Source organism: Delphinus delphis, chromosome 8, assembly GCF_949987515.2.
Source record: "Delphinus delphis chromosome 8, mDelDel1.2, whole genome shotgun sequence".
Classification (NCBI taxonomy): Eukaryota; Metazoa; Chordata; class Mammalia; order Artiodactyla; family Delphinidae; genus Delphinus; species Delphinus delphis.
The window spans coordinates 86925638-86951331 of NC_082690.1; the positions used below are offsets into that span (position 1 = coordinate 86925638).

A 25694-nucleotide genomic window follows, 5' to 3' on the forward strand; every position below is an offset into this window, starting at 1 on the left:
CCCACATGCCGCGGAGCGGCTGGGCCCGTGAGCCATGGCCGCTGAGCCTGTGCGTCTGGAGCCTGTGCTCCGCAATGGGAGAGGCCACAACAGTGAGAGGCCCGCGTACCGAAAAAAAAATAAAATTAAATTTAAAAAAAAATGGTCCCCAAAGAAATTTTGGGAACTATTAGGTCAGTAAAGCCAGAGAAGCTTCTTTTCCTAAGTCCCTAATGCCTATCTCAGAAGCTACATATGCTTAAGGAGGAAAACTCTCTTTACACCCATAAGAGCAATTAGTATCGTATTGAGTTGACGTGGGAAAGTGCAGAGGGCTTGCTGGGTGGTCTTGGTAAATTTTTTACTTGGGTAGTTTAACCTCTGAATTTAATTTACCTCATCTATTAAATGGGGGTAATAATACCTTGAAGGGCTATTATGAGAATTGGGTGTAATGTATTTAAAGGTCCTTACCATAGTGCTTGGGCTCCTAAAAAGTAGAGACTGCTATGATTATTACATTAACACCTGGCCTGGGCTTCCCTGGTGGCGCAGTGGTTGGGAGTCCGCCTGCCGATGCAGGGGACATGGGTTCGTGCCCCGGTCCGGGAAGATCCCACATGCCGCGGAGTGGCTGGGCCCGTGAGCCATGGCCGCTGAGCCTGCGCGTCCGGAGCTTGTGCTCCGCAACGGGAGAGGCCACAACAGTGAGAGGCCCGCGTACCGCAAAAAAACAAAAAAACAAAAAACACCTGGCCTGGGCTGGGCACCATTATGATGACTTGAAGAAATTCATTCACAACCTTTACTTCTAAATCAGAAAGTTTCAAGAACAATCATAGAGGAGATTGATACAATATTAATTAATCCAATATTTAATCGTCTTGCTTATTCTCTGGTTTCTAAAATTCCAATAATAAAAAATTATAGAATTTTAAACAAGAAGAAAATAAATGGAGGAAAACTATATTTTTTTCTTTAGTCAGGTTTATTTAATTTTCAGAAAATATACTTTCAAACAATAAAATTACACGATTAGTGACAACTATGACAAAGAGATGAGCACAGCTTATAACTTATAACCACAAAAGAAGAATACTTAGTTCAGTGATTATCATCCGAAACGTGATGACTCAGTGATGATAGATTATAGGGCAATGAAACAAAAGCCAAATTGTTTGTCTTGTAGTCCTGTTTTAAAGAACTTTGGTGGGAGAATTCTTATTGCTTCTTGGAAAGTGATATCGATGTTATAAGTCCCATATCTGACTACCTTGACTGGAATTGCTGATGAGATATGGCAGTTTTCTTCATCAAAAGGGAAGTATTTGAGCCAGCTGAAATATAAGATGAAACTCTCCTTAAGGTTATGACTTTACCGTTCTGATTGTTTGGGACATTCTTTGGGGAACTATAGTATTTTGAGTTGCTTCTCACAAAAGAGAGCTGGGTTGGACCAGAAGGCTCTAAAATCATTTGAGAAACGAATAATATACTCTTGACTGAAATGTTAATTCCTTATTCAATCTGGGAGTGAATGGAATGTCCTGCACTTAATGAAATAAAAGTGTTTGATTTAGATCTCTTACCAGTTTAATCTTTCATTCATAACCCACCTTTCCCCTCCTTATTTAAAGAAGTGGGGATAATTGAGAGAAAAACAGTCATAAGGGCATGCAAAGAATGTCTATTGCTCCCTTCCACAAATATTCACTGAACACGCATGTGCCAGACGCTGAGAATAAGCCCTCCCTGAGCAGTATGTGTATCACCTTTGGACCTCAGCTTCTAACAATCACATTATAGGGATCATATTCTTCTTTAACAACAACAACTAACTAGGAGATACAGACTTCCACCAGCTACCTGTCCCCCCCACCTCTAAATCAGGTTTTGCTCATCTTTTCAGTGTGTATAGTAGTAAAAAAAAAAAAAATACAGTCGGAGACAGGCTGTACTACAGCACAGCTTAAATGACTTACCTGCATTACAATTACCGCGAGGGTAGCTAAGTGAGGGGTGTTTAGGAAAGGAACTTTATAGTTTGAATGCACTTCTAGTATATGATAGGCACTGCGGTAAGCAGTTTACATCCTTTCTCTTAAATTCTACATATTATTCCTATCTGAGCTTAATTTCCTCATCTAAAAAAATGGGATAATACTTCGAAACCCTCTCAGGAGGATTAAATGGGACTTATAGAAAGGAAGGTAATTAATATTTATTGAATAACTACTATGGGTCAAGCCCTGCGGTTTGTTCCTTCACATACTTTATCTCTTTCATTAGCTCCATCTTAAGAAAATGAGGTTAAGCAGAAGTGACTAAAGCTATTTTTCCCCAGTAGAGGAACCTTCACCAAGAACCCAGAAAACACATATTTACGAAGTGCTTACAATGTGTCAGGCATTTTTCTTGGTTGTAGTGAACAAGACAGAGGTCTGTCTCAAAGAGGTTTGGCATACTCATTCAGAAAATGTTTGGGGCTGAGAGGGGGCAGATAATGGCTCATACAGAAGAAAAATCAGTGGCACTGTTTTGGGCCAAGGTACGTTTCAGATGCCTATTAGACAGCCAACGGGTGAGGCTAGGAGGTGGAGAGATACGTCTGGAATGTAAGGGAGACATCTGGGCTAGAGATAAAACACTGTGAGTCATCAGCACATAGATAATGTTTAAAGCTATGGTGCTGAATGAGATTTCCTGGGAAAAATGTGTAGGTGGAGAATACCGTTAAGGGCAGAGAGTCCCGAGGCCCTCCAACAATTAGTCATCTGAGAGACGAAAAGTATTCAAGAACCACAGAAGTGACCAATGAGGTAAGTAGAAAATCGCATGAGTTCAGGGTCATGGAAGCCTAGAGAAAAGTTTCAAGGAGGGAGTCATCACCAGTGAAGCTACCTAAAGGTGCATAAAATACAGAGAACTGGCCACTCATTTTGGCAAAAAGCTACCGTAAAGGCGCATAAAATACAGAGAACTTGCCATTCATTTTGCCTTTCACTGAACAGGTATTTATTGAGTACCAACTCCGTACTAGATACTGCTCAAGGGACTAGAGTAGAGATACACCTGTGAACAAAACAGAGGAAAATCCCTGTCCTCATGGGTTTCACATTCTAGTGAGGGGGGAAAAAGATAAACAATTAAATTATAGTATGCTAGTTCATTCTGAGCCCTTTACAGGAAGCGCAAGCAGAGGCGAGCGCTCTGGGTACGGAGAGTGGGGCTGCAATGTCAAATAAGCACAGTCAGGCTCTGGACCGGGAGCTGGCACCTGTCTGTCGTTACATCAAGGAAGGAAGCTTCCCTTTGCTTCTGAATGGCACTCGGTCTCCTTCAATTGACTTGAAGGACACCGGGGTTGGGGGGAGCGGGCGGCGTGTGTGGAGTGGGGAAGGACCCTTACTGGGGCCCTACTTGAAAGATCCAAACTTAGCAAATGGAATCTTGCCTAGAGTGCTGGGAAGGCAAGCCCTCCTCGTTGTGTCGCTGGCAGTCAGAGGAGGATCTAATTCACACAAGGAAGACCTTTAGAAGATAACCGTGGAGCCACACATGGGAAGAGCATCCCAGGGAGAGGGCCCAGCAAGGGCAAAGACTCCGAAGTTACGGAGCATTTAAAAAAATAAAAAATAAAAAAATAAAATAAAATAATCAGGGAAGACAGCACAGAAGTGATCTGTGAAGTCCTGAATGAGCAGAGGGAATGAGCGAGGCAGGTGTCTGGAGGAAGAGGTTTAAAGAGGGAAGAACACGTGTGAAAGTGCCTGGGAAGCTGTAAAGACTCAGGAGGATGCCAGAGTGGCTGCGGCAGAGTAGGTGAGGAGGAGGGTGACTGAATGAGGCGAGGGGATCGGAGCCTTCATTGTGAGACAGGAAGCCCGGGTTTTGAGCAGAGGAGTGCCATGCAGGCTACTGTGTTGAGCAGACACTGTTGGGACCAGGGATGAGAGTGGGGAGCAAAGGCTGAAGCAGGGAAATTAGTTTAGAGGCAATTGCTATAATTTAGGTGAGAAATGGTGGACCTTGGGCCAGGTGGTTAAGTGAATGCAATGAGAAGTTTAGAGCAGGGGTCCCCAGTCCGCAGCCTGTTAGCAACTGGGCCACGCAGCAGGCGGTGAGCGGTGGACAAGCGATGGAAGCGTCATCTGCCGCGCCCCATCGCTCACATTACAGCGGCCTGAACCATCTCCCACACCCCGACCTCCTGCCGCCCCCGTCCGTGGAAAAATTGTCTTCCACAAAACCGGTCCTGGTGCCAAAACTGTTGGGGACCACTGGCTTAGAGACTAGTCTCAATGTTAAAGCTGATGGGATTTGCTGATTAGCTGGATGTAGCCTGTGAAAGAAACCGCCAAGCAGGATGCTAAGATTATCTGCCTGGGCGACTGGAAGGATGGAGTTAAGGTGGGGAAGACGCCAGGAAACTGGGAATTGTTTTTGGACTTGGGAGATCTACTGCTTAAGGGGAGAGGCTGGCCTCAGTGGGAGTCATGGCCAGTTCTTCACGAGAGTATCTGCAGGCAGAAGAGGAAGCAAGTTCTTTCTTGGTGGTTTCTATTTTTTTCAGTGACATAGCAGTCAAGGTCATCAGCCAAGAGGGAGTATGCAGGGAGGTGTCTGAAGTTTGAAGAGAGACACAGTTGTCGAGGGGAGGAGGGGAATGAAGAAACCGGGGTAACAAAGTAAAATTCACCAGCAGCATTAAAGGCCCACTTGACCTTGACGTGGTTGCGTTTCCCTTCATCCATATTAAGGTGCACAGGTATGGGTTTGGAGTTGCAAGAGAGCTGGAATCATCTGTGACTGACGGTTTGCTGAGTACAATGGAACAAGGAGGAGGGGAAAGACATTTAGAGTCCAAGGAATTCACTCACCTGACTGCCAGGGGTAAGAGAGGAAGTGAAAACAACCACCACTGACAGCTTCAGGGGAAACTGTATCCCCAGGGGAGAGACAGGATTCACTCAGAGCAAAGAAAGCAAAGGAAGCATTCAAAAGGATAAGGATGCGGGGGATTTCTTATTCTTGGTAAAGCAGTTTCAGTGGCCATGATGCCGCTGGATTGGAGTGGGTCAAGGAGCAAGGGAGAGAACAGAAGTTGACAGAAAAGCAGATCACTATTTCAAAAAGCGTTGCTCTAAAGGCGCTGGAGTTAGCTGAAGGGTGGTTGAAGGCAAGGTATCTGTGTGTATTTTAACGTGAAAAGTATTACAGCATGTTTTTATACCAGTGGAAGAGGGTAAAAAATTAACAATGCAAGAAAGAAATGGGATAAATGTGGGGATCTTTGCAGAAAGCAAAGCCCTTGAGAAGGTCAGCGGACATTGGATCCAAGGCATAAGTGGAAGAACGAACTTAGAATTCGGCAGAAGGAAAGAGGCAAAGAAAGCTGAAGGCAGGAAGGTTGATGGAAACGTGAAATGGGAAGATTTGTTAGTTCTTGGGAATGAATCTACTTATCTCTGAAAGTATGAGGAGGTTACCATCTGAGAAGTGATGGGGGGAGGAAGATTGGGTATTTGATGTCAGATAAATAGCTGTGAGGAGAAATGGTCACCAGGTAGGGAAAACGAACTAACTAGGGAAGTGTAGTAGGTTTGTTTGACAGCATGGATTGCCCACCTGAGAGGTGTGGTCATAAATCTGAAGTGAGATCAGTCAACATAGTTGTGTACTTTTTCCCATCAGGCCTGGCTGCTTTGGTACAGGTGCCAAGTAACTGGCTCACAAGGACTGTGGGTTTTGCCAGGTGAGTATGATGGGGGGGGTAAGATACAAGGGGGTTAGGATGTTTCCAATAAAGTGGTGAAAATGCTGGGCCATCATCTATGCTTCATAAGGAAGGAAGCAAGGATATGAAAGGAGTCATGGACAATGACAAATGGTAAGATCAAGGGACTGGAAGTCTGGATGAGGTTAAAGACTTGCTGGAGTGAAAGAACTGGGGTAAATGAACTCAAATGGTTCAAGACGATAAACCGAGAGGGGGGTGTATGAGGTTATAATTTAGAAGATGGTGTATTAGTTTCTCTCCCAATTAAATAAAAGCATTAACCAAATAAAACCTTAAGATCAAGATGGTGTTGCTTTTGGCTACATTAAAAAAAAAACACTTTCTGATTACATCTCTGGGTTGGTCACAGTTTATTTGGCTAGGAGAGTTTGAGTTAATATCACTTGATTTGAATTTTACAACAGATCCCAATATAAGATGAGTGCCCTGGGTTACAATACAGGCAAGCACTACAGCATATAGGGGAAATCTATAAAATTGTTTTGACATCAACATTGAGGGATATATATGTCCTTGACTTTTCATATAAATTTATGATATCAATATTAAAATAAGAAAATGCTCATTCTGTAATTAAGTAGACATTTTCCAATGAATTCTATTATCCTAACAACTTTAAAGAGTAATAGGAATTCTCTGGGAGTATATATAAAAAAAAATTAAAGGAAAATATTTTGCTGTTAAGGGGTTTAGAAATAAACACAAAAAACATTCACTATAAAATTTTTATTCCATTGTATTGCCACTTAAAATACAAGAATAGGGCTTCCCTGGTGGCGCAGCGGTTGGGAGTCTGCCTGCCGATGCAGGGGACACAGGTTCATGCCCCGGTCCGGGAAGATCCCACATGCCGCAGAGCAGCTGGGCCCGTGAGCCATGGCCGCTGAGCCTGCGCGTCCGGAGCCTGTGCTCCACAACGGGAAAGGCCACAACAGTAAGAGGCCCACGTACCGCAAAAAAAAAAAAAAAAACAAAAAAAAAAAAACAAGAATATAAGCAAATATCATCCAGTTGTCAGAAGATCTGCAGCATTTAGTGACAAATCAATAGCTTCATGGAAATTTTCAATTCATTAAAAAAAATACCTGAGTCATTTAAGAATAATTAAGATGAGCTTTGTCTCTACGTATAATAAACTTCCACTTGGCTTATACAATTCCATTTTCTCCAACGGGAAGCTGTGTAGGATCCAGTCCTACCTTCTTCATTGATACGGCAACATCAAATAAATAGTCATAACACTCACACCTGTTAAAAAATAAAAGCAAAAAGAACTAAAAGTGTTCAGTGAAAAGAGAGTTCTCCAATCCTAACAATCACATTTTTCCTCTGCATCAAGTTAACCCTGTTCCTAGCAGATTTTTTTTTCTTTCCTCAATTCTAGGCAAAGTTTCTCTTAGTCTGTCTCCAACATTATTAAAACACGGAATCATACCGAATCATGCCACCATACTATACACTTCTCAGGAAATAAAAGGGAGTTTAAAATATACTACTTATGTAAATTTAAATTTTTTATTATGTGCCATTTTTTGAAATAAATACAGCAAATCTTAATGCAACTTGGGTTAGCTTTATTCTAGCCCTCAACTCAGAGAACAAGATCTGTATCTCCTTCTTTGTATCAAAGAGCATAGTGCCTTGCCAAATAACAGCTCATCTGAAAAATATTTCTTAACAAAAGAATATATAATACAAATAAAATATCTAGAAATAATTAATGATAAACTATTTAAATTTAAACCAATTTGACCAGTAACACACAAAAAAATCATACTCCGTTTTCAATCATAAAACACATTTCATTCTCTTTTAGAGTGTGGTGACTTGCCCCGGACGTTCTTTGGTTTCGGTTTACACTTACATGCTTTTAGCCTTCTCCCATGTCTCTCCCCAGACATAGACTCCATGCCGTCTGACTAGTACTGCACAGGAGTCTGGGTAATCATTCATTGCTCGGGCCATTCGCTCTTCGAGGTCTTTCTCCTCAGGTGTATTCTCAATAATGGGTACTACTAACATATCATCATATCTATTAAGACAAAACAAGCCATTTGCTTTCCTTTTTAAAACAAAGGCATTCATATATAAAATTTATATTTCTCTCAAATAACAAGTTAGACGTTCTCTTTATATCTGAAAAGCCACTCCAAATTAGGAACAAGATGTTGCATGTTATTCTGTGTATCTTGTATAAACAACTGTATCAAGAGACACCTTGGGAATTTGGCAGGCGTTGTTACAATCCTAAGTATAAGTGGCAGAAATTTGTACAGGATACCAAAACCTAACAAAGAAATTATCAAGATCATACAAATATTTCCCTGAAGGATAGAGAATCACAGTAGTTTTAACAGGAGATGAGAAATGATAAATTTCAGAATTAGAAGCATAGGAAGGATTAACAATTGAACTACGTATTAAGGCAGGAATTTCCCAACGATACAAAATCATTCTGTTCTATCTCTGCAGGACCCAAAAGTGTCTTGGATAGACAAATAAATAAATGCAGGTGTGGTTTATGGCCCTGGGATAGCAAAAACCTTTTGGAGCTAAGGTATGACAATATTTTCAGAACGTTCTCAAATCTGTGACATTAGAACTTCTTTACCTTATTTTTAGTAAGTACATGTGATGAAATCAGAGTATGCATTTTTCATTTTTGTTTCTGCAGTAATATTTAAGCAAATAGCTTGTTACTGGTAAAACTATGTCTATTTGTGAGGTCATTTACAGCCAATCAAAACTCAGACATGTTTTCCTTTTAACATGAATTTCTCTTGCCTTGTTAATGTTACATCTGCTTTTCAACTACCTCTGTGATGGCTAAACTTAACCAAAATAAGTTCTATCCATATATTATCAGAAGTTACTACTTTAGGGAAGGTACAGACTGAGTAGCTGTCATGTGATAAAGAACCTGGCCAACCATTATCAGGAACAGTACGAGGTTGCCCATTACTTCACTTAAGTAAAATAGAGGTAATTATAAAATATCCTTAAATGTGGAAGGAATAAATTGCTAGTCCCAAATCTTTCCTAGTATTGGCCAGGAGAACCACAAACTTATATTTTCCTCTACCATATACCGAACAGTCAGAAATATCTCCAGGTGCAAAATAATTCACAGCAAAATAAGACCTGAGGAACAGAGCCAGGGTAGTCCTTTGACCATCAAACAGTATTCTTTTCATTCTACCATAGGCATGTTGCATCCAAAAGGTACAACAATTATAGTTAACATGGTAACCTCCCCCGATAAGAATTAGGCATTTGAAAGTTATTATAATTTTTTTTAAGATGGACTTAAAAATTTAAAAAGTAGAATAGAAAATGTAAAAACTCCATTCTTTCTTACTCATCCACCTTTTATTGCCCCTTCTTTTGACTGGACACTTAGGATTCTCCCCAAATACTGATGAAGTATCACTGCCCCTGAGCTGTGATAATGACCCTGTTACTGATTTCCCAGCCAGGTTCAAACAGAATTGCAAAAGCATGTCAAAAAACTTTGTACTCTTTAAATTCTGAGACATTCAAAATAATATATAAAGTGTATACATTGTGATGCATAACAAATGACATCTTTTTATTCATGGCATTTGTTTTTCCACAAAATTCCAAAGGCTCTCTATTGTGCTCCGCTCCTCTCCACCGTCTCACACGTTCTTCTGACTTTTTTTTTTTTTTTTTTTGCGGTACTTAGGCCTCTCACTGTTGTGGCCTCTCCTGTTGCGGAGCACAGGCTCCGGACGCGCAGGCTCAGCAGCCATGGCTCAGGGGCCCAGCCGCTCCGCGGCATGCGGGATCTTCCCGAACCGGGACACAAACCTGTGTCCCCTGCATCGGCAGGCAGACTCTCAACCACTGCGCCACCAGGGAAGCCCCTTCTGACCTATTTTTATTTCTTCACCAAAGCAATCAAATGCCGATGAAACTGATAGCACACATAATGCCTCTCCTTCAAGACCCAGATATGGAAAAGGCAATATGCGGCTATGCTTTTTTTAGTATGTACACTTTCATAATTTAAATATTTAACTTTTGTAAATAGGTGTTTCCCAGTGCTGAGGAATGCTTTAGGCACACAATAAATATTAACTAAAATCAAGTCCAATTAACTTCTCAGCACACTAGTTTAAACACATACAGTCTATTATGTTCAGTAACAGTAAGATATTGCTGTAAGAACACTTCAGAAAAACTGGCACCCTTTTCCTCTAAACAAGGCAAAGTGGATTCAGCCCCTTTAGGAAATTGGGAAGGGTGAAGGCTCAGGAACAAGAATGCCTGTACATTCAAACAAAATGCCGAGCCTGTCCCTGAGCCCTGGGAACGTGTTTCTTCATGTCACTACTCTAGATTGACGAATAATTGCTACATTTTTGTGGGCTGGTGGGTTTAGCTGATTTTATCCAGAAGGCCTCTATTCTATACTATCTATGCCAGTTTCCACACTGAAAAATTATAAATGTATAGAGATCTACTTAATTAAAATAATTATAAAACTTTTTTAAAAATGAAAATATTCCAGAAATACTACATGAGATCAAAATGAAGCATAAGATTCAGTCAGAGCTGAAACTTCCTGAAGACAAAGTGAAGGTGAGGAGAGCTTGCTCTTGGGGTTTTTCAATAAAGGAACACACTCTTTCCAGCTCTGTAGATATCTCAGCCAGGATTTTTGCATTTTACTCTGACAAACATTTAATTATTCATGTTGGCAATAATTTACCAAGGCTGGGTTGGGGATGGGGAAAAGGAGGGGAGGCATCTGATTTGTGTCACTGAGAATAGATCTGGAAGTATAATATTAAGGGGGGTACTATCTAACACAGATCTACAACATCTCATTAAATACATAAAAAGATCAGTATCCTGTTTATTACAAGAAGGAGAAATACTGTTCAAATTTTTTTTTTTTTTTTTTTTTTTTTTTTTGGTACACGGGCCTCTCACTGTTGTGGCCTCTCCCGTTGTGCAGCACAGGCTCCGGACGCGCAGGCTCAGCAGCCATGGCTCACGGGCCCAGCCGCTCTGCGGCATGTGGGATCTTTCCGGACTGGGGCACGAACCCGTGTCCCCTGCATCATCAGGTGGACTCTCAACCACTGCGCCACCAGGGAAGCCCTGTTCAAATAATTTAAGCAAAAAATAGGGGAAAATACCTGTAATACCCTCCTGAGATACATTTCTTTATTCCTTTGATCATCTCTTGATGTGTAATTTTAAACTCCCTTCCTGGGAAAAGAAGGGTGGCCATGACAGCAGCTTTAGAGTGGGTATGAATCACAGCACCTGCTCCTGGAGGGGGAAGAATACAGTTATATGCTCAGTGAAAACTAAATTGCACCTTTTAAAGAAAAAAATATATACACATAAACACACACACTTATTTGTATATGGCTGTGGACTCGTTTTTCTTGGCATGGAATAATAAGTTGGCAGCGGGTAGGAGGGGAGAAAGGAAGAGAGGAAAGAGAACTACTGATAGAGAAGTCAGAAAGCACAAGGAAAAAAAATTAAGCTTTATCCAGCATCAGGACAACGCACGATACTTTACACATGCTCAAGAAATATCCTTTACATGGTCTGAAATACAACTATAATGACTGTGGAGATCATAATCATAATACTACCACCACTCAATTAGGGATTCCTATGTGCCAGGCACTGGGCAAATCCCCTTTATAGATGTTATCTCTTCGTATCATCACAACAACCATCTCCCCCATTTAATGGTCAAGGACATGAGGCTCAGAGATGTTAAATAATTTGTCCATGGTTATTTAACTACGTTGTCCAACTAGACAGTAGTTGAAGAACTTGGATTTGAACCCAGTTTAGTCTGTCCCTTAATCATCAAGATATGCTTCATAGTGTAGGCCATATCTTAGTAACATAAGGGGATGGTAGGAATTTTAAGACATAGATGCAAGGGATTTACCTAAAAAAGAATTTGTATGCTATAAAACTCAGTAATGGCTACTTTTGCAATGGGAAGTTTATTTAGCTTTTTGCTAGGAAAGATTCTTCATGCTGTTAGAATCTGTTGCTGAAGTTTCATCCTTTCAGTAGTAGCTGATAATGTCTGGGAACAGCACATGGCATGATTACTAACTCTATATTGATTTTATTCAGGGGCTATACTAAAGCATGGTCCTAATGACTTCATTGCTAAGGCTGAGCCAGTACTTCAGTTATACTTTCCTATTTTTACATTGTCCTCTAGGTTCAACCTTTCCAGGTTGGTTTTCTACCACAATTTCTGGGAATTAAAGTAAGAGTCCTATTTTTATCATAAAGTAAATTTTTCAATCACTCCTACTGAAGTGAAGAAAAGGTCATGATTTTCCCTCATTTGTATTTTGATTAACTTCTACTACAAGTTCCCAGAGATATAACTCTGAACTAAGAGTAGGAATTGGATTGTAAATATAATATTTAGTTGGCTAACTTGACAATCTAGTGGAATCATATTGATCTAGGTTGGAATTCTGGCCCCAATACTCACTGGCTGTTTATTTTGGGAAAATCTTCCCAGAGCCTCTGTCCTCTCATATATAAAATGAGGTAATAATGGACCTCCCACAGAGGCTGATGTGAGGACTGAATGAGTTAACATATTTAAAGTCCTTGCACATAGCAGGTATTCAAGAACTGTGAACTACAACAACAATTGCCATTATTTACAGGAGCCTACTCTGAAAATATTCTTTACGTTGAATACATTTTCTGCCTACCTCTCATTATGTAAGCATTCATGAAAAGAGGAGTACACTGGCTTTTTTTAAGATTCTTATATGGTGGAGGTCCACTTATGTCCTTTTCATTGATGTCACAAACAAACATGTCTTCAGGCTATTTAGAGGGGGAAAAAGAAAAAAAGAAGGCTTATACAATATCAATTAGAAATGTCCCCTTTCTTGTGTGTGTGTGTGTGTGTGTGTATATATATATATATATACACACATATACACAATCCCATTTATATATAGTATATATAAACAGTGCTAATATATATACATATTTAACTCATATTTTAAATATTTATATAATTATAGTTTCTCTCTCAAAATTTTTTAGCCATTTTGAAAAATAAAAAAATGTTTTCTACTAATAAAAATCATCTCAAGAAAGTTAAAAAAATCGACCTTTAGAATTTGAAGAAAAAAGTGATATGGAAAATTTAATATGCATGTAATGATGTTGATGTCATTTCATCAACTTAGTTTCTCAGCTTTGCCATGTAATTTCACAACTATATTTCAGAGAGACTATATATAATCATTTTAGAATGGGTGTTATAATTTTTTTCACATTTCATAATATAAGAGGAAAAATACAGAGTAAAATTTTCTTATCCCTTGAGAAACTTAACTGCTACTGAGAAATGTTAATCTCGATGACGTACTTTATTTTTAAAGTTCTAAGGAATTATGTAGATCCACAGGTTTTTCCTAGTAATACATGCATATCTCTGACTTGTAACTTTCGTTTACCAGAGTTTATTACAAACTACAATATAAATGTTTTATTAATGAAGCACTATGCCTTAGACAGAATTAAGTATTATGTGCTTGTTTTAACTCTATTCTGGGTTTATTCTAGCATTAATACAGAATGGGTCTTCTCAAAATGTTGATACAAAGTTTTATAACTTTAAATTGAAAGAGCTTTGCCATTATTAAATATGAATCAGTTTGGTCCATTTGAGACCACCAATCTGATTACCCTATTAGCCTGATAAAGATGGTGTTATAATGCTGCAAAGTTAGAATCATTTTTTATTATGACTTAAGATTGCACTATTCGCTTTTGCCCTCTAGAGGCTGAATGAGAATTCAAAACACCTGATTGCAAGCAGGATACTTAACACCTTAAAAAATTTTAATAGTTACTTAACAAATGTTTGTTGATTAGTATTTAAATCATCACAATATAACCTCCCTTCAAAACTAAGATTTCTTTTAATATTAATTCCATTTCACAAAACAGTAATCAAGTAGAGAAGAACAGACATTTGGGTTTAAGAAGTATCCCTTTACCATACCTGAATGCGTTCCTTTTGCACTCCTGAAGGAGCAATGTAGATTTCATTGCTGGTAACACAAAATACAGAAATTGGTATTTATTTAACTCTAACGTTCTGCTTTTGCAAAAAGAAAAGTATACCCTTGCAGTCCAATCATTAATGATCTTTATAAATCAAGTCATACAAATAGCTGCTTTATTTAATTAATGGTGTAGGCTGTATAGAAAGAATACCAAATTAATTTTATAATGCTGGTGACACAGTAAAATGTTGATAGTTGCTTTTGTTACATTTTCATATATATTTCTTTATTTCCTTTTATGGTGCAAAATCAATGGTAACCAGGCTTTTATCTGGTTAGGGGAAATACAAATCTGAAAACATAAGTCTTTAGCATCTTTAAGCATGAATAAGCAGAGTTTATCTTACTATACATGGAACACAGTTATTCTAAAGTCCAATCAGGGGAAATATGCTCACTTGGAGTAGATCTCTGCTTGCAAGAAATCAGGGTTAATTTTATTGTTTGAAATGCTCTTATTATAAAACATGATGCTCAGAGACCTCTGCTGGATGGTTTGTTAAATTACAGCATTAACACTGGGCTACTTTTTGGGTGGAACAGTATATGCTTCCTAATTGAAAAACACTTCTATTTTGTGAAAATATTTGGTAACAAAGCCAGAACAATTGCAGAAAGTTAGAAATATAAAAGGCATGGCTACATCTGGAGATCTCTGTGTTACACAGCACATTGTGCTAAGGGAGATGCTATAACAATACCACTTACCACAAAGTGCTTTCAAACTTGCTCTGGAAATTAATCTAAAATCTTCTCTAAATTCTCTCCACCCTCAACAAAGGTCCTTTGGCTCATGTATCAGTTTCAGTTGCTGCCAGAGGGCGTTAAAGAACTGCCACATAATGCAAATGAAGGAAATACCAGCACCTGCGCGCTCCAGCGTCTGCCACCGAGGCATGGACGTAGGGACCCTGAATAAATATTAACTGTTTCCCAGTGAAAATGAGGATGACTGCCTATATTGAATTGAGCTATCGAAGTTGGGGTTACTAATAAACCTATAGACTAGGAACTTAAAAAAATTTAAGAAAGCACCTTTAAGGATCTACTGGTAAATTAAGGTCTAGAAAATAAATGCCTGATAATGGGAGTGAAATCCAAAGCAGAGTAAGCTTTGTTCAAGCATTCATTTTCACAAAGTACCTATTGCTTTAGAACTTTGTTGCATAAGAAAACCATAAAGTGGCACTCCTCTGGAACCAGTGGGAATGCATAGGGATCATTACTGTTAAAACGGCCCCTTATAAATACCAGGGATCCAAATCTTTTGTCCTCATGTAACATGAAAGAGACTCTAGAATCATGTGTGGTACCTAGTCCAGTCACCTCCGCTGTTAAGTGGACTTGTAGGTCTTCTTGTGTGCGGAGATATTTATGCAGTCCTGGGAACAGACTCAAATAAAGTTCGAAACAGTCTGCTGGTAAATAAACTCCACCTACGAAGTGGGAAAATCCAGGGTTTTTATTCAGTTTGTTCAAATAATTTGGGATGCTAAATGTCTTTTCTTTTTTTTTTTGGCCATGCCACATGGCTTGTGGGATCTTAGCTCCCCGACCAGGGATTGAACCTGTGCCCTCAGCAGTGAAATCGTGGAGTCCTAACCATTGGACCGCTAGGAAATTCCCTGGTATGCTAAACCTATTTTTATTACTGCCTTTATAAAATGGAAATCAGTTTAGACTTTGATCAACTTTGAGTAATTAAAAGATTAGCTAAATAGGTTTTAGAAAAAAGTATACCTACAAAGAAGGAGATACATGGATAAAAATATTAATACAAAGATGACAGAGCCTTTATTTTAGGAGGGAAACATGCCAAAGACTAAAAGTGAAGTATTTACTTGGTACTGTAAGCCACAAACAAAAGCATTTTGAGTTTCAAGGTATTAAGCTTTAGAATTTATTTTCTCCATACTCCCTGCTCTTTCACAATGTGGTAAGCAGGTGAACAAAACACAAGAGTTTATAATACATGTTCAATTTTTATTTACTTAAAAAAAATCCTTTAAACCTTCCTATGATTCAATTATCTTGTCTACAATATAGGTTTATTAATTTTAATTCTAATAGCATACAACAGGATTAGTGTCTCTGACACATAAAAAAATAATGCTGTGAAAGACAGGAAACCAGCCTAAGTACAATGGCTGCTTAGTATCCTGGAATTGCCTTGATTATATTTTCTTGGTCCTCCATTTTCTTCCTTCTGATTTAACTGTTATATGTGTCTTAAGCTATCTTTTTTTTTTTTTTTTTTTTTTTTTTGCGGTACGTGGGCCTCTCACTGCTGTGGCCCCTCCCGCTCCGGAGCACAGGCCCCGGACGCGCAGGTTCAGCGGCCATGGCGCACGGGCCCAGCCACTCCGCGGCACGGACCCGTGTCCCCCGCATCGGCAGGCGGACTCCCAACCACTGCACCACCAGGGAAGCCCAAGCTATCTTTTATTATATACATTTTTGGCACCATACACCAATAGCACAAGCTGAACTGATAGTAGCCAAACCTTGGAATCAGTAAATAATTTCATATTCCCCAAAGGGCTTATTGCTAGAATTATTCTGGAAACACAATCTATTGGGTTTGTGCTTCATTCCAAATTTATTCGCTCTAAGCATCAGATAAAGAAAACCAAACTTTCACTAACATGAGAATAATACTGCTGATAAAATTATTGATATGGGTCTATGAAGTCATTTAAATATTAGGGAGAAAATTCAACATGTTACTACAAATTACCCACTCTACTCTGTAAAGCAAAAATTTAGTAAGATTCCAAATACAGTGCCATAAAACTGTGGCTGTTTTCACCTGTGACCTCCAGGAGGCTCCTCACCAATTAAGAAGCTGAGGAAAAAGCATTTTACAAACACAATGCAACTTCCCTATAAATTGACTGTAGTGCCATAAAACCAATTAATTTTAAGAGCTGCCAGTGAGTGTTTTAGGGTGACCACACATAATTTTAGTGCATGGTTCTACAAAGAATTTTAGTTTTACAAAGAATATAGTCTTTTATTTCTTTATGATCAAAAATATTCCCTCTTGAGATCTGCAATGGTCCCTTACCTGCATTCTATTTTTAACTTAGCTGTTTTTTTTGAGCCAGTTGGAAAAGTTATTTTAACTCAGTTTGGTAGAAAGCTCTCTTTTGTACATATACAAACTATTTCTGCAAATGCAAAAAAAAAAGCAGTTAACTAAAGGCAATGTTTAGAATATAATTTATTATAAGTAATACAGGTGAGAAACCAAATTACTAGGACTCAACTCCTAAATGAATAAATGAAACAACAAGTGTTGTTATTATAGGACTTTGCTGTGAACAGATCAACTTGAAAGTTTTGGCAAAATAACTTGAAAACCTGCAAAATGCTGATTGACACATTAGCACTGGGTTGATGGTAAGAGAGGACGCACATGACGGATGTCCCATGTATTGATACCATGTGGAACAGAACGTTTCCAGACTGAGAGCCTCCCTACACATGAACTGTGACATTTGTTTACTAAGGGCTCCCCTGTCATTTCCCACAGTTTAATTAATATTTCATGAATTCCTTGGTAATTTGAAGCAGATGAAATTTCAATGGCATCATCTTGTGGTATGCCATAAAATCCCCTTTGTTCAAAATGTTCTGATTACATTTTACATTCCGTTCTTTTCTAAACAATTCAACATTACATAAATATTGTAGTAATCCAATTTTGTTAAAGAAAGTGAATTAGGATAAAGAAATAAATCAAGTTACTCAGTTTTAACATTCAGCCTCCATACAATATTATTCCTAAAATATTTCAGGAGCAAATACATTAATCCTGTTCCAGAAACACTTAAGAGAGTGAGATTCCACAACCTCTATTTTCATTGTTAGTAGGTTACTTATTTCTTCACCCTCTTAAAGGAAAGACAGTGAGTAAGTCTAAAGAACAATTAACTACTATTCATTCCTTCTGTTTCAAGGCCAGTACCTCTTGTTTTGTCCTGTGAACAACATGGACCTGCAGGTGCTATGTCCATTAATAATGATACATGCATTTAGAAAGGCATATTGCCTTTTTTTGGACTCAAAAAAATGTAATTTTTAGCATTTTAGGTGGTTAGTAATCTATATTTAAGTGACTTTAAAATATGTATCTGAACCTTTGAAACAAATCCTGTCTATCCCGAGGGGACCCTTGGTAGTTCCAGACATATGAACATACCCAGCAACATGTTATTTAACTTTGGTACTCCATGGACTGGGGACCAAATTATTCTGATTAGAAATTATGGTTCTTAAATCCTTAGATATTTATTATATCTGCAACATCTGCACAATTATTCCATTCAGTTATGCAAATACCTATTTCTCTATTTAGAAACTAAATACCTTCAGTATCATAAAACTGATCATTGGTTGTTCTTTGTACGTAATACATGTTAGGCTCTCTGTGGTCTACTTATATGGAGAATTCTCAGAAATGAAATCAGCCAGAAACTTACCCGTGCTTCAAGCTGATTCCTCCTCCAGTCCCAGTGACCCAGCCCAAATGGTAAAACTGTTTGCAGAGCTCTGGGATCAGGTATTTTGGATGTTCCTTGTCCTTAAAAAGAAGATAATGATTTCTAAAATAGACATTATTTTATCAAATGACTATTCTAGATGATATCTCTATTAAGAAACCAATTTAAGGAAGTTTAAGAAAATCTACCATAGAGAGGTACGGGGAGGGAGAAAATTATTACAAAATATATTTTGTTTTTAATGTTTGGAATGTGGATCTACTATATTATTTTGCAACCAGGAATTATTCAGGGCCATACAGTCTAATATTATGGAACAGGTTGCAAGAACAAGGTGGAGAAATGCCCAGATTATATTACAAAGTATCTACTGAAATGGCTGAAATAAAATAGGATCTAGTGCTGAAAGGGACATGCTTCAGTCTGTCCAGAAAATTTCTTTACACATAACATCTTATTCAATTAAGGCATGATATACATGATATACTATGATAGTTATTTGTTTATTATCTGTGTTGGTTCAATTTTATTTTTATTCTAAAAATGTCCTTTTTTTCATAGCAATTGTATTGTTTTCTCTTATTACAAAAGCAATATATATGTATTATGGAATTATAAAGTCAAGAAATAATATAAAAAGCACTCAGAAACAATCATAATTAATACTTTCTAGGCCCAATCCTATGAAGATATATGTTGGGATAAACACTGAGCCTTATTTATTTATTTATACTGAGGTATAATTGACATAGAACATTATATTAGTTTCAGGTGTACGATATAATGATTCCATATTTGTATAAATGGTGAAATGATCAGTACGATAAATCTAGTTGAAATAAGAGCCTTACTTTTAAATGTCTAATGATTACCTCTTTAGAAAACAAAACAAGGCGTTTCCCCCTCTGTTTTAAAGCTAAAATTAATGAAAACAAAAACTATAATAAAGAAATACAATGAATTCCATTTTGGCAGTATAATATACAACCTTACCTTGAAAACAAGTAAAACTGCTGAATAAGTCATTCAAAAAATATTTCAAAATATACTGCTGAGCTGGCAAGAAAATAAGGTTTCACAGCCATAAAAGAAACAAGAGTGAGTCTACCTGGGAGGGAAGTGAGATCCAAAGCCCTAATTTCCCTGAAGGTATTTGCAAATCTCTGGTGACCTCTTCAATTTTGATAGCTATGCCTGTCACTAGAAACACAAGATAAAGCCTTGGGTGTGCTCAGAATAGGGCATCTAATAGAAAATCCCTACATACACATGGGACCCCAAGGGGCTATACCCTCCAGGTGAAAGTGAACAAGAAGTAGTCACACTGTGCAGAGAAGCACAGCTAGCAAACCTGCATATATAAATCTTGGCACTGGGTAAAGGGGAAAAAAACATCTTTGAGTCCAAAGAGGGATTATTATTGAACAGACTAAATTTTCAGCTATTTAATTGGATTTCTGAAATTATGATATTTTCCCAAATTCACTGTTAATATTTTACATACACATTTTATTTTAGATAAATGCTACGAATGATCATTTGATGGAGTAGACTTAAATATATAAAATTAAAAACATGGGAATGTTGACATTTTTTAAAAGTTCTGATTGAACACAGGCTTAGGAGTTAATGGACACAAAGGCAAATCTATATTATACCATTTATTGCTTACGTGACCTTGGGCCTCAGTTTACTCATCCATTAAATAAGAACATTATGAGGATTAAAATGAGATATAATGGATACAAAGCATGAAGCACAATGTGTGACACAGTCAATATTCGTTTTCTTCCCATTTTAACGAGTTAAAAATTCCTGAATTAAAATTAAAGTTATATTGGTCTTTCTTACATCTTTCCTTATGAAATCTAGCCAAAATTACCCATGCCCTGTATAATTTGCTATTTCCTTTTTTAGGGATACAAGTGATATTTTAATTACATATTAAATTACAGCTAATGAGAAGACTCCTGCAGTTTTCCAATCCTTAACCATCAACTTGCAGGGCACGTTGCAAACATTATAGAAAACAGTCTGTTATTAAGGGCCTCCCCTGTCCCTTTTGTCTTTCCAGTACTGAGGTATTAGAACAATTGGCCTGCTTCATGCTACAGGAATAACAATGGTAAGGCAGCTGTTGTTAATAAAGTTTCATTCAATCGCTCAAACCCACAAAATTACAATTTCAAGAAAAATAATCACTTAGCAGCAGGAACCAACAGAGATATTTAGTAAAAATGCAGTCATTTAAGTTATCCAGAATAATAAGAAAAGTAAAAATTAAAATATGTATTTTAATAAGAATTCACAAGAAAGAAAAGGTTTAGTTAGTATTTAGCTCTTCCCTGAATGTCAATATTACTTGCCTGTTATTGTTAGGTCTGTTAGAATAAGAATTTTGAAAGACATATCTAAAGATGGATTACAATCAACTTCTTACAGTAGAGGTTCCATACAGTGAGGAAGAAACATTTAACAGTATTTTGTATACACTTTCAAAACACTAAAGCCTAAACAGTTTTTGAATCAATACTTCATTTCCCCAATTTTTCAATCTAGTTATTTTAAGGAAATCAGCCTCGACTGTCACTGAGAGATACCTGCTCACAGCCAACAATGGCTCTAATCCCTTCCCCCACCTTTTCTTTCAATTTAAGCATAATAGAGGCATTATTCCTCAGGTAGAGGTTTTCCCAAGGGACTCTTAACAAACATAAAATGAACACGTGTCAAATGTATTTAGCCCATCAATTAAATGAGGGAACCAAAAAGATGATACAACGGTGTCCAAAGAGAATTCAAAACACACACACATAAAAATAATCAGGAATCCTGGATTTACAAATAAATGATATAGAAAAACTGGACAATATCCGCTGAAGCAATAAGTTGAATCTCTATAAGACAACTTGCCTTTCTATGAAAAATAATCATCTGCATTACTGTCAGCATTCTACAATTCATAGACCTGTCAAATAGCGTAAAGATAGCCCCAAGACACCTAGTGGTCTTTTCTGATCATTTCAGTCTTGCAGAATTTTTCCTCGCACTGGCCTAAGAATGGACTGTATACAGGCACAGTCAAAGTGTCAGCATTTTCTCTGTCTCTGGTCTTTGTTTCCTTCTGCACTTCTGATTCATTCTCCTCGTTGCATACTGGTTTTCTCTGCAACTTCACCTCCACTCAAAGCCCTATTTCTCCCTCCTACCTTCACTACACTTAAAAACTCTTCTTACGGCGCCTCCCTGGTGGCGCAGTGGTTGAGAGTCGGCCTGCCGAGGCAGGGGACACGGGTTCGTGCCCCGGTCCGGGAAGATCCCACATGCCTTGGAATGGCTAGGCCTGTGAGCCATGGCCGCTGAGCCTGCACGTCCGGAGCCTGTGCTCCGCAACGGGAGAGGCCCGCGTACCACAAAAAACACAAAAAACAAAAACTCTTCTTACCAGTTAAGCACTGACTAGAAATCAGAAGACAAGGAGGCTGGCTTTAGCTTTGACCCCCACTACAGCGAGTCTGTGACCCTTTCTGGCCATCAGTGTCCTTATTTTAATAATCTGGATCAGTGATTCTTAGACTTCTGAATTTCAAGACCGGTAGTTTTTGTTGCTGCTTTTAAAATTTTAGGGACTGACATAAGGTTACCAGTTAATGACATTGGTTATATTTAACCATCCATTATCACATTTTTCAAAAAGGAAAGTGTATTTTTAACATAAAAAAAGTAGAAGGATAATGTTGTAATGAAACATAGTCCTTTAAATGAATGCAATTAATTTTGTGAAATTCACTTTACCATCGTCCTTATTTTTCTTATTTTGTAAGAATTGAGTAAAAGCTCTCACGGACACATATTTGGGGAGGATTAAAGTTATCTTTTCCTATTTGGTCTCCTTGCCTACAATTTCTCCTTTTTCTTCTTCTCCGGCTTACCCTTCACTCTATTATTAGTACAAAAATAATAACACTACTTTGATCACTGAACTCCCTTCCTCAAACCATTTAATGTTCAAATATCACCCCCTGGGTCTCTTATTTAAGTCCATCTGCTTTCTTGCTCCAATTTAACTTTTCACATATTTTCTTTCACTTTTTTACATACATCTCTCAGTTCTAGTCAACCTAGTTGTGGTAATCAACCTCCAGGATGGCTCTCCCTGCTTCCTCGTATTCACATCCTCATGTAGAGTTCCATCCCACATTGTACCAGGCTGGTCTGTGTGAAGACAGACTAAGATGTGACAGTATGTCACTTCTGATGGCAGGTTACTAAAGCCTACAGCTTCTGTCTTGGTTGCTCTCTCTTGGATCACCTGCTCTGGGGGAATCCAGCTGCCATGTTGTAAGGGTACTCAGCCTACGCAGAAGGCCATAGAGTGAAGAACTGAGGCCTCCAGCCAATAAAATGTGAGGAACAGAGGCCTGCCAATAACTTTGTGAGCTTGGAAGCAGATCCCAGCTGCAGTCAAGCTTTGAGATACCTGAAGCTCCAGCTGACAGCTTGACTGCCAACTCATGAGAAACCCTGAGCCAGAACCCTGAGCTAAACTCTCCTGGATTCCTAATCATCAGAAACTGTGTGAGACAATGATTGTGCATTAAGCCTAAGTTTTGGGATACTAGCTGTGCAGCAATAGATGACTAAGACACATTTTCTTGCCAGCCAAGAATACATCTTTTCCTCTTTGCACTGTTATTGCTCATGCTGGATCTCCAATTATCCCACCTCTAGCTGTCAAACTCTTGCTTGTCAGCCTTTACACCAGGCTTCCTACCCACTTCCCCTATGATTCCTTCTCTCATCTTCTCCGCAGGAAGTGATACTTCCTCAAACTCTGTGCCATGGCATTTGCACTGTGTACCTTTTTTTGGTATCTATTATATAGCCTCTCATTCATTCATTCAACAAACCTTTACTGAAGGTCCTGAATAAATAAATACGAGTAAGAGAAAATCCTTACCCTTGAGGGTTCAAACTCTAGTAAAGAAGTTAACAGCTGTGAAACGACAAAGCAATATATAAAACAAGATGGTCCAGGGCATTATGGGAACAGAAGCTACTGGTGGGAGGGGGCAGGAGTTGGGAAAAGCTTCATAGAGGAAGGGATGCTGAGCTAAGTTTTAATGAAGGATGGCCAAGTATGCAGGTAGGTGAAGAGGAGAAAGGGCATTTCAGTCAGAGGGAACTCTGAGTAGTTGGAACCGGAATTAAGTTCTATGGGATGGAGGGGGGAGGGAAAAAGACTGTAAGGACCTTTCATCTAAGGACCAACCATCTATGCTATAGATGGCTGATAACTGCTGAGTAGTTTTAAGTAGAAGATGATAGGATCATACTTTGTTTTTGAAACGTATCTACAGTGGCAATAAAGAGAAGAGGCTGAAGCATGACAACCAAGGAAGCAAAAGACCAGACCAGAAGATGTGGAGGATGTGGAAATAATTCAAAATGAAATGGTAAGGTGGTGATGGTGGAGATGGATTTGGAAGATAATTAAGAAGTTAAAAAGAAAGGGTGGGCTTTGGGTGAGAAGACTGAAAAAAAGGAAGGCTTAGAGGAATTCTAAGTTTCAGTTGGCTGAGTAGCTAAGTGGGTAGTGATGCCAGTCATAAGTATTTCTTGAGTGTCTATGTACCAAGCACTTCCTGGGAATTCAGCCATGAACAAGACAAAGTCTCTGCGCTAAAGGAGTTTATACTCTAGGGAGTAGTTTAAAAAAAAACGATGTCGACTGAAAAAAAATGCACAATGTGACAGTTAAGTTTAATTGGGGGCAAAATAACCCGGGAGGGAGCCTCTCAGCTCATAGGAACTGCTCCAAAGCGGTGGGGTGGGGGGGAGGTCAGTAGAGAGGTGATTTTAGTGAAGGGGAGTTACATGGAATCAAGCACAGTGAGAGGCCCGCGTACCGCAAAAAAAAAAAAAAAATCTGAAGTCCTGTTCTTCCTCGAACATCTCATTCCTAACTCCTCTCTGAACTCCTTTCAGCGTGTGTTGACGGTCAACCACTCCAGTAGATAGTGACCTAAACCTTGCAGAGGCAGACAGTGTACGACAATTTTAGTTGGCAGTGAAAAGAGGAAAAAATAAATAAGCTGTAATAAGTGGGAAAAAGGAAACAAGGGACTTTGCTAATCTGTGTTAAGCCACTTATTTGCACAAGATAGTGGTTGACAAGTATTTCCCAATAAAATATGTCATGTTACTACTTTTTAATTGGGGCGTTCAGCCCCGAAAGAGAATAACAGGAGGAATAAGGACTTTCCCTGTATCTTAAGCAAGGCTTCTCACATTTTAATTGTTTATTCGTCTAGCTCTCCTCCAAACCCCAGGCCATGGTCTTAATCACCACCCTGAGCACTTGGGTGTTCCATAAAATTCTTAGTGCGCAGAAGTGAATGAAAAGTTATGAGCAGCCTGAGGGTGGATTTTCCTTTGACTTCTGCTTAAGGAAAAATCCTTTTCACGATCATCCCATAATCAATCTAAACCGAGACAGGCAAAGAGCAACTGTGCAGATGAAAAGTGCTGGCTACAGTCCACAGATCTGGCTCGGAGTACGTTTCCGAGTATCTACTGGGCGGCAAACGTCGGGCTGGTCGCCAGGGCGCAGAAAAGAAGCTCGAGACCACAGTCTTAGCTTCATTTCCACTCCAGAGCTTCACGTTTCCCAGCTTGGTCTGTCTTCATGTTAAGTTGTTTTGAAACACACACGAAAGACGCCCGACGCTCTCCTCCGTTATTTTTCCCTTTTCAACGTTTGGTGCCCAACCCCCGCCATCCAAGAATCCCATCGCTGGAAGGAGGCCCGCCTTGGGGCCCGGGGCCTCAGGTCTGCACGAGGAACGGAAGCGGCGGCGCGCGTGGGTCGCGTCCGAACCGGCCTGAAGCCCCACCCGACCTGCACCGCGCTTCCGCCGTCGCGCAGCGCCAGCGCCTCGCCTCCTGGGAATACAGTGCCCCGCCCCTACCTGCGCGCGACACTGCAGTGAGCAACAGTCTCCCTCCGGAGCGTGACAGCTAGACATGGCCCGGACGAGGGGTACCCGCGCCCTCCAACCTTCTCACAGCTTTGCTTCTGGCGCTCCGCCTGGGTTGACGCGGCAAGGGCAGAACTGCAATCAGGCGGTCCTGAGGGCACCCTGGGGGCGGGGCGGACAAGGCGAAAGGCGGGTCTGGGAGGGCCTCGCTGCCTGGAGACCCAACCGCGGAGCCGCCTGACCGGGAGGCGGGGCCAAGCTGTTGGAGGCGGGGCTAGAAGAGCTTGATTCCAAGGCTCAGAGGGGCGGCTGG

At 39.3% G+C, this 25694-nt stretch overlaps 1 protein-coding gene across 3 annotated transcripts; it reads right to left on the minus strand.

The window, feature by feature from the left end:
• Nucleotides 1-1002: 1002 nt before the first annotated feature.
• On the minus strand, nucleotides 1003-25514 carry APIP (APAF1 interacting protein). 3 transcript variants are annotated; one of them, XR_009520400.1, is made up of 8 exons: nucleotides 25373-25514; nucleotides 18381-18481; nucleotides 13833-13881; nucleotides 12523-12640; nucleotides 10948-11083; nucleotides 7644-7811; nucleotides 6865-7027; nucleotides 1003-1316 (listed from the first exon to the last, which is right to left on the minus strand). XR_009520400.1 is itself a non-coding variant. In XM_060018689.1 (7 exons), exons 1-7 carry the CDS (start codon nucleotides 25427-25429, stop codon nucleotides 6928-6930), a joined length of 729 nt encoding a protein of 242 aa, XP_059874672.1. In that variant the 5' UTR covers nucleotides 25430-25514; the 3' UTR covers nucleotides 6115-6927. The 3 variants fall into 3 exon arrangements, 1 of the variants encoding a protein (XP_059874672.1); XR_009520399.1 differs by lacking the exon at nucleotides 1003-1316 and adding an exon at nucleotides 6115-6683; XM_060018689.1 differs by lacking the exon at nucleotides 1003-1316 and having other exon boundaries at nucleotides 6115-7027.
• Nucleotides 25515-25694: the final 180 nt, after the last annotated feature.